Genomic DNA, 10,146 nt, shown 5'->3' on the forward strand with positions numbered 1-10,146 from the left:
TGTAAGGCAGTTGGACTTAAAAGGTTAAAACTCTTTTTATTCGTGTAAAACATTGTAAAATGGCTCTGGATGGTTTCTCAGCTGTTCAACTGACTTACTTGAAACCAATGTTTGCCTTTAAAAAATGTTCTCATGATAAAGATACTTTGTCAGAGAAATAAAATCCAAGTAATTTCCCAGTTTGTGTGATCAATATGCATGGAAGATCGGCAAATGCATACTATGTGTATGCACATGCATTCACACATTTAGGTACATAGGAGGTCATCTCATTGGTCCTGAATGATTTAAATAGTTAAACCCACTCCTTTCAAGCAGCTGATTACAGGCAGTCTTAATTACTATCAAAATGACAAATTTTTTTAAAGTAACTTGCTTCTTGGATTTTTAAATTATACCAGAGAAGCTAATGCAGATATATCAGATGTAGTTTCTATTTTAATTTTTTCAGTGGTGCTTTGATACTACAATTGCACACACTCTAAAGCAAAGTTTCTAACAACAAAAACAAGATATGCAGGAATCTCTTTCATTCTTTACTGAGGCTTAGGAATCTCTTGTTTATCAGACCAATCTTTCCTCTTCCTTGTTAATGCTGGAAACGTTTTAGGTTTTTAAAGCATCCCCAGAGGCAGCCACATTATGTGTTCCTGCAGGGTACTGCAGACTTTATAATATTTTTATAACCTTAATTTCTGTCATGTCTTTCATTCAGACAACATCCCAAAATCCTGAGTATGGGAAAAATTCTCAGTAGCTTCAAAAGCAGATCACATAATGCTTTTATAAAGGTTATAAAGTTTTATAAAGGTTTTGTATTTTTAATAAGGATCTGACAGACACTACTGTTGAGGTTGTGATTTTGTACCTGGTAAATCCCTAGGGCTCTCATAAGACAAACACACCCAGCCAATGCTCACATTTGAAATGGTTTGATACAGAATTGTTTACTATTTCTAGTCTGATCCAATCTCTGCAGTGTTTTCCTCAGTTCTCTTCATATCCCAGTAGCTCTTCAGTTCATGTAAACAGAGACTTCCCACCCCTCAGCCCTTTCAGATAAGAGACACCCTCTGTCTCTGGGCATAGTCATCCTTTGGGACACTACTGTTTGTTCCTGTTAAATTGTTATGGAAATATGGAGAACTGTTCTTGCAAAGAAGAGGAAAATATTCTGGTTTTCAAAGATGTCAAGAGAATTCTCCTCTTCAGGTAGAAGGCTTGGTGAAGCCTTCTGGGTTATAGGCAGGTGATTAAATTCATTTAATGTGGTCTGCCTCCTGCTCCAAACTCACCAGAAGGTTCAGCCCAGTTTTATAGTATTTATAGTATTATATTTAATCTACTCCCTGACACAGCCATAATGCTGGAAGCACTGCGACTCAAAATGCTGAATCTTAACATTAAATAAGCTACTACAAGGTTCTCAAACTGTGCTCTTGTGACAGATGACTCAGAGATCTTCCCAGAATAAATTGTATTTTTTCCATTTAAACAGTAGTGAGCAAGGAGTCATTAAGGAAGGTGTTCAGGGGCAGCATCCCCTGCGCTCATCTTGCCACTCAAGGTATCACTCTTGTCACAAAGGAAGCATCACCCGAAAGCATCACTGTGTTTGCCAGTGTCTACAATATAGGGTGGCACTCATAAGGTTAATAAACCCTTTATTCCCTCTAAAATGATAATAAACTATTGCAGGGCAAGCAAGAGAGCTGCTGGTCTGGGAGTTTTGTCAGGATCATTTGGCTCCTCAGTCAGTGAGCTCCCACCAGGCTGTCACAGCTGGGTGTGATGCCAGGCAGCAGGTTACCTTCTCGTGATGTCTGGCTCTGCTTTGCTTTTCCTGGTTTGCCCCTTCCTAAGCACAAATGCCTTTACTGAGCATTTCAAATAGTTGTGTGACCATCGCAGAGAGACATCCAGAGTGCCAGCAAAGATTCATATTCTAGATAATCTGTGTTTCCATACTATTTTTCTGTGTTCTATTACACCAGTTGTCACTTTGTGGCCATGCATGAGGCATATGCTTCAGACCAAAACAAACATATTGAGTTTAAAACCAGCATTTTTAAGGAAAAGGATTTGTAATGTGATTTAATTGATTTATGTAATTGAAAACCAAAACAAAACACCCCTGTTATGTACTATAAATGACTCCTTTGTCTTCTACAAAATTTAAATTGTTTACATGCCCTGCAGCCATACTCCGAGAACAGAATAAATGGCAACTCCTCTTTGGGCCTATTTGAAAAAAAATCAGGAAAGGGAGGATGAGAGTGGCCAGAGGGCTATGAGAAGGAAGAGATGAGTTCTCAGATAAAAAGCAGCCCAAGGGAAGATTAGAAGTTCTCAGAAAAACAGATCAATAATGATGTTAACTACGCAGCTGCAAATGCAACTATTTGCATTTTGAAAACATTTTTCCCAACTACTTCACTGGGCCCAGGGTATCTAGAACACTCTCTGCAATAGATAAATCCCCTCTGAAAGGGCAGTATTTTAATGAAAAATTCAATATCCTGCGGATGCCACTGTATTTTTCAGTATAGGACTACTCAAAACCCCAGCTTACCTTCCCCTCCTATTGCTCGCTCACTAAGATCCATGGATCTGAGACTGCTCTAATTTACAAGTGACTCCCAAACAACTTGCCACTGATTTTGCCTCCTCCCTTTTCCCTCCCTAGACCTTTCAACCTGCAGTTCCCCTGGTAAAACCATGATAAATTTCCATGTGGAAATTTGAGTCTCAGTGTTAGGTAGTCTTTTTGTTGTTGTTGATGGCCTTTCCTCTCCAACCTCTTTGTCTTCACCACACTGAGACTTTTGACAAGGTCAAACAATTAATCTTTTTTTCTATATTTATATCTGGGAAGCTCCCTCTAGTAGCATGACAGCATTTCAGCTCGGACAGCTTGAGAAAAACAGTAGACCAGAAAGCTCCTGGTACAGAGACCTGGCCTGGTAAAACAAAATTAATTTTAAAAAAAAATTAGAACATCCCAAATGTTCAGACAAAATAAGCACCAGTAGCCCCAGAATAACTACTGCTTAATGGCTGCACAAAATCAAAGCTGTTCTAGACAACACTGTACATTATCTCAGCAGCTTATAGACATAGACACAAAGTGGCTTTGTTGGGTTTCACACCCAGGACTGCAGTGCAATAGTAAAGGCCATCACTAAAAGAAGACATGAAGTGCAGATGCAATGAATGAGGGATGACTGAGGCAAAGAAAGTCAATAAACATTAATTGCAAGGAATAAAGCCAAGGGCCAGTGAAAGCAGCCCCGGCTGGGTGAATGTATTGGTGGAATATATTAAAGATAATTGAAACACAGACACTAAGAAGTGAAACCTGAATGCTGGTAGTACTTCCTGGCTGTATGATGATAAAGTGATCGAGAGAATTGAGAGAACTTAGCAAAAAGTCCTGAAAAAGAGGGAATTGCAGGAAAGTGAAAATGAAGATGATGGGTTAAAACTGGCTAGTAATTATTTGAAAGTGAGTACAAAAAATAGGAAAGAACAAAGTACATCTCCCTGCATGAAGGAGGTAGAGGAAATGCTACAGCAGCAGTTGTTACAGTCAGATGGAATGTTGAGTTAAATCAAACAGTGGTTTCTCTGGGCTCAAGCCAGAGTGTGTCTGCTCTGTTCAATGAAGGTTTGTCCCAAGGAACAGTGGGATCCATGGGAGTTAAAGCTACACACAGGTGCTTGTGACAGGCAGTGTAAGCTTAAGTCTGTCACCTCCGATTCATTACTCTTCCTCTGAAACTGCGCCTCCCAAATTGCGATTTTGTATGGATTTCCACAGCAATCCAGAATTTAGAAGTGCATGTGGTGACTCTGTGAGCAGTCTAGGGATTCCAATTTCATGCACTCAGGCCATGGAGTTTCTTTTCATGAAAAACTTCGGGAGGAGTTCAGAAAGTTGCCTTTGAAAAATCTTGTCTTTCACAGGCCATTTCAAAAGACTGTTGAGAAGTGTGGCTAAAGGAATTCTGGGCACGATTTAAAGTCATCTGAGACTGCTTTAGTCTGCTTCCTTGGGAGCAGTTCACTAGTGGGTTCCCTACTGCCTGGCGTTCCATAAGGCACGGAGAATTCCCAGACACATTCCTGCTGTTGTCTAACCTACCAAAATCTTTCTGTACTATAATGTCCAATCCAAACCCCAGCAATCCTTGTCAAGAGGGTTGCTGCTGGGGATGGACGAGCTGGGCCTCCTTCTCAGGGACCCTCCAACAGAGTCCTTTGCCAGAGCAATAGTGCAGGTGCCCCTTATCACATCCTACTGCAGGGACAGTATAAATGGGCTGGAATTACTCTTGGACAATTTTCTTTTGTTCCTCCAGGGAACAATATAGGGTTGGTTGGGGGTTTTTTCACTGTGAAAGCGCCACCTCCCCCGTGCAGTGACACACAGAGCCACAGCTTCAAAGAACATTATTTCACTGTCCTTTCCTGCTTTGCCTTTCTGGCACAAGGAGAAATCCTTGTTTGCAAGATGCTATTAGCCTTCAAAGTAAATTGTCTCAGAACTGGTTTTCCTTACTTATTTGAATTCTCACAGAAACTGACCTCCAAATGTAGTACAGGTAGTAAAGCTGTAGTATCACCCCAAGGCATTTCCTTTGCTCTGGCATTGTAACATGGATCCTAATAAGTCAGTAACAGAAGAAGTTATTCAGTGTTAGCAAAGCCTCAGAAATATGTACAACAGAATAACCTCTAGATTAGAATAATGTTTTTCATGCAATTGTCAAATTGAGGGATTTCTCCTATGCACTACCAAGGGTCATTAAAATCTCTTTCCCACTTGTCTCTGCTGTGGAGATTCATTTGAAAATACCTTGATGACTCTTATCCACAAAACTTCCTTATCTAACCACATATGAATCACTTTGAAAGGAGCCACATTTCTCTTAGCAACCAAAGAATCAGTCCTAGCAACAAGACAAGCTGGAGAATTTTGTTTTCACATAGTTACTTGTGGACAGTACATTCTGCTTTCCCCTGGTATTGCTGTTGCAGGCTTGACTTAGTAAAGGGTAAGAAACGGTACAAATCAGACTCTTACTCATAGCAAAGACATCACTTGCGGGACAAATTATGATGTCTCTGCCTTTGATGTTATATTTTAGGAGCCAGTGCAAGAGTACTGACTACTAGAAAGTTCTGGATTTAAATTTTTGCCTGGACAGAACTACTACAAAGAAATGTGTGAGGAAGCTGACTGTTCCCAAAATCTTAACTTCCCCCCCCCCTCCCCCTCCAGAAACCACCATGGAGAATCAAAGAGTGAGCTCTAAAGGCTAACATCTCTGCCTCTCTTAGCATCTGTTCATGTTGAGAACAGTTGGGAAGGCTGGATAGAAGGTGACTTTGTAATGTATATATATTTCCTATATTTTCCTTGCAAGAATAATTTTGGCATAAATATTATAGTGGAAGAAACTGGGGACATCAGAGCAGTTGTCATGTTGGTTATTACCTGGTCCTGATTTTTTTACAGGCGTTTTGGGGAAGCTTCCTGAAGAAGCAATGCTAAGATGACATTTATAAACAGGGCAGTGTTGGAATAGTTTCCATCTCTCAATCCCACTTCTGTGTAAGGAATTGAGTTCCCACATGTCTTTTGATCCTCTGAAGAAATTCCAGGTGCAGGTAGCAATAGTAACTGCATTCAGCCCTCATCCACGTTCCTTCCCTGTCTCCTCTGCAGGGGCTGGTGGTGTCCTGCGGGCCAATTTGATTCCCCCACTGGTCCTGAAGTTGAAGACTGAGTTGGATGAGATCCAGGAGTTAATTCTTGATACCCTCTCCAACTGTCTCCATGTGGAAGTTTCTGAAGCCCTGGCAGCTGGTGTTGTTACTGTCCTGAAGGAAAAGCTCTCACACCCCTCCACAGCCACTAGGAGCAAAGCAGCCTGGGTCCTGTTAGAAATCAGGTAAAGAAACCTCTCTAATGCTTACGTCCAAAAAAGAACTAATTCCAGGAGTAAATAAATGCCATTCACTTACAGCTGTGTTCCACTACACACTGAAGCTGCCATATTTCACACATGAAGCACTATCAGCCTGAATGCACACATGGGTAAAACAAAATGGGACACACGAGACTTAAAAAATTCCTAACTGTTATAAATCTCTGAAGAAAGCAGATGCTGATCAGTCATTCCTTCTCCTTCTGTTCATTTTCAATATTGGCAGTGGAGTCAAGATTTTTTCCTGGTACAGCACTGCTAGGAAAAAATTCTTGGTTGAAAAATCTTGTAGAAGCAGGATTCTGACCACTACGGAGATAGAGAGAAGCTCCCTTATGTTTTTGGAAAAGTGCTCTCTCTCAGAAAATTAAAGGTCCTGGGAAACTTTCACTGTGATTGAAGACAGAAATAGTTTTCTGCCACAGGCTGCCACATACGTCAGTGATGGATCAGAAAAAGCAATCTTTATATTAAATTTGTGTATCAGAGAATGGATGAAAGGAACAACTTAAGTCCACTGTCCTGCAGTCAGAAGATATAATAAAGGTGTTCAACAAATGTCTAGTTTTAAAAGGTCTACAGATGATGTAGTTTACATATCAACTGGCACAAAACCTTTCCTCATGGCCTATAATAAAGCGGGGTCTTAGAGGAAAAGAGTATTATTAATGTGAGTCATAGAAAGAAAGCAAAATGCAACTGAAATATGGACATGAGCTACATTCTCAGTCCCTGCAATAGCTGGGCCACATTAAATACTCTCCTCATTAGAGAGGCTGGAAAGAAAGAGATAAAAGTGACCTGGGAGAAGAATTCATTTCAGCCCCTTGATTTAGCAGGTTTTAAAATCTCTAGAGGCTTCACCAGCGAGGTTTGTAACTCCATTGTAATTAGGACCAGCAACACCCTTAATCCTATATCCTGTTACATGCAGCTGCCCATCAGTGTCCAGTGTACCATAGAAAGCTTTTTTAAAAAATCCAGATATCACCTAGAAATAACCTAAAATCCTGTGAAGCTCATCCACCCAGGCCGGTGTGGTATCCTCAGGACTGCGTCAGCACGTGGGTTCAGCAGCCACCAGGCACAGCCATCCCCTCGGGCGCCTCGGTGGCTGGGCAGCAGCACCTGTCCTGTGCCTCCCAGCAGGACAGTCCCTCCAGGGGCAGCACAGCAGGAGTGGGACAGTGCTGGTGGCACCGGGGGCGGGGCTGCGGGCTCCAGGTAGACAGAGGCCGCGGGGTTGCTCGGGCAGCAGGCACTGTTCAAGGAAGCAACTTAACCATCTTCTCTACACAGTTCTCATGCAGAGGGGAAAATCGCGGTGTGTAAAGAAGGAGTGATTCCTCTGCTGGTGAGCCTGCTGGAAGACGCACAGCCCGAAGTTCAAGTTAACACAACAGGAGCGCTGATGTTTGCTGCTGTTACACCTCAGGGTGAGAGACAGAGGCAATTCTGTTGGGGTACCTCCTAGAAATCCAATTCTAGGGCAACTCAGCAACAAAACAAAACATTTTCCCTTCCCCCCCCCCCCCCCCCCAAGTCCTCAGTTTCTGACAGTTTTAATGCTCGTCAAGAAACTCTAAGATTGGGGCATTTCTTTATAATTGTCTTGAGCAACTATTGTTGCTTCCTCAGTGCCTAGGGGGGACAGGATATTCCACATTTCATTCCCCTGAAGTAGGCCGAGAAATTATTTATCTACCTCACCTGCATCATTACCGTCCAGAGGGGGAACATTTTCCATCCAAGTCCAGACCACACAGAGATCCACATACCTGGAGCTACACTGAATCACCAGTGCTCAGCAGAGGAGCGCTGCTTTCTGGAAACATTCTGGGATTAGAGGTAGCTCCTCTCTCACAGCTGGGAGAGCAATGAATATTAATAAGGTCTGTAGCTCTCCCAAGTAACTTACATGACACTGAAAATACTAACTGCTAAATTTCCAGTGTGATGAATGAGTAATTAGACATTAAGGGCTCTTAATAACAGCAGTTGTGTTCCAGTCCTCCTCTGCAAACCTTTCTCAGGCTTCCAAAGACAACTCAGGAATGGATCTCGGTCTTTGAAGTATCTTTAAAAATGAAAGGCTGGAGGATATTCTTAAAGGCATCTAACACATTCCACTCCCCCTCACCCCCCTCCAAAACATAGTTTATTCTATCATTTGGTGCCTCACTTAGATAATTTGTTGCAAATGAAATACTAATGTGCAAGGCAGATAAACTTAACTATGAAAGATCTTTTTCCTTAAAAATGAACAGCTGGGAGCCAACCCTGGTCTCTGAAAAAAGAGCATGTTCTGCCTCTGTGCACTGCACCTCCAGGGCCGTTCAGAGCTGTAGCTGGGCAGGGAATGGAACGTATCAGTCCGAAAGGATGTTGATTAGATGTCATAACACATTTCAAAGCCAGTTTATTTCCCTACAGGGAGATCCTCAGCTATGGGTGCTGAAGCCATTCCACCTTTACTGAAGCTGGTTGCTGAGGAAACCAGCAAAGCCCGTTTGAATGCAATCAAAACCCTCACCCTGCTGGCTGAGCTGCCAGAGGGCCGCCAGACACTGCTGGATCACAGGGACACATTTCAGCGGTGTCTGGATGATCCCAGCGAGGCCGTGCAAAGAGCTGCCCAAATCGCCATCACCGTGATCGAATGGAAACCCCTCTGCAGCCGGGATCTTTTCTAGAGATCTATTGCCCTCTGTTGTCTGGATGTAAAAGGTACATGATTACATGAGACCTTCAACACCAGAACTCTTTTCCTCACTTAGTCTGGATCAGTTCCTCCTGAAAAGTCACTTGCCAACAATTTCACATTGATATTGCGTGTCACAGTGGAGAAAAAAATGGAGAAAGAAGTTAGGAAGTGTGGAGTTCTCCAGTAGGAGTTATTGCCTAAGTTACCAAGAATTTCTTATGAAACACCAACCTTTTTTGTTTTCTTCTTAATATTCTCTTTTTTCTTTTTTTTGAAACCTCAGCCTATCAAGCATTAATCAATAATTAATTATATTAGACAGAAAGATTCGCAATTAGCCCCTCCAGCAGTCTTGTCTGTACTGACAAATCGATCTAACAACGGGAATTTACATGAATTTTGCTGCAAACATTTGTTGAACATGGGATTAAGACCAAAGTCGAAAAGCCTTTACTAGGGTAGCCTCTCGTAAAACTAAAAGAGGGCCAGACCCCTCTCCTGTTGAAGGAGAGCAGTCTGGCCCATGTTTGGAATTGCTGATAGTACAGAACAAAAGCACCTCAAGGTTTGAGCTGAAAGGCAGTGGAAGTGGCGGGAAGTTTCAGTAGCATTTTGTTCACTGTGAGTTCGAGGCTGGTCACTACAGACATGTTGCAAACTTCTGTCTGCAGTTACAAGAGTGTAGTTTAAGAGGCTTCAGCATGAGGCCTGGGCAAAGAAATAACACAAATGAGCAGGACAACCCTGGCTATTCTCAGCCACCGAAGAAGATGTGACAGAGCAGCTGGTGCAGCTTCACAGCACATCCCATTTGTTTTCACTTGGGTTTTGTTCTCACATAGAAGTTTTCTATCTAGAATTGTAGCTACAAAGAAGCTGCATCAGGTTTATAAAAGGGGTTATTTGTCAGGGCTGCTTTTCCATTCAAACCCACGGTCACACTGCACACTGCATTACCCTTACACACAGTATAAACTCTTCCTGTAGGAATGATTACAGTTAAAATGTTTCTCTTCCGTAATGTAACCAAAGGGTGAATTTCTTCTCCTATAAAGATGTCATTTAAAAGTATTGAGTCAGTTGGATTCATTCCCTCCAGGCAGGATCTTGGAGGAACTCTGCCTTTTAAACACATAAGGCACTTGTACGTAATACATATTGGTGCCAGAGTGCATCCAACTCAATAAGAGAAGCCAGGCAGCTTTAATAACATGCTGAAGGACTAGAGCAGCACAGTGTACGCTCAGCTGCTCTTACTGGTAACAATCATCATTTTAGCCCAGTTCCAATCTTGTCACAGCCTTCCCCGATAATTCAGGTATTGCCCTTCAATGAGTTCCCAAAATAATTAGCTTGTTCACATGCAGAAATAAGACCATCCACACTGAACTTCTCTGAGTAGAAGAAATTCAGCTGACTTGGACCTTAAGTACTGCATTCCAAATATCT

The 10,146-nt window shown here is 42.2% G+C and overlaps 1 protein-coding gene across 1 annotated transcript in view; it reads left to right on the plus strand.

Annotated features, from left to right (window-relative positions):
• Nucleotides 1-9,768, plus strand: part of RSPH14 (radial spoke head 14 homolog) — a 70,034-nt gene extending 60,266 nt beyond the window's left edge. The window contains exons 5-7 of the mRNA XM_010398107.2: nt 5,732-5,957; nt 7,293-7,429; nt 8,427-9,768. Of these exons, the coding sequence (XP_010396409.1) occupies nt 5,732-5,957; nt 7,293-7,429; nt 8,427-8,686 (623 nt within the window). The 3' untranslated portion in view covers nt 8,687-9,768. The remainder of the gene's footprint in view (nt 1-5,731; nt 5,958-7,292; nt 7,430-8,426) is intronic.
• Nucleotides 9,769-10,146: the final 378 nt, after the last annotated feature.

This window comes from Corvus cornix, chromosome 15 (genome assembly GCF_000738735.6).
Source record: "Corvus cornix cornix isolate S_Up_H32 chromosome 15, ASM73873v5, whole genome shotgun sequence".
NCBI lineage: Eukaryota > Metazoa > Chordata > Aves > Passeriformes > Corvidae > Corvus > Corvus cornix.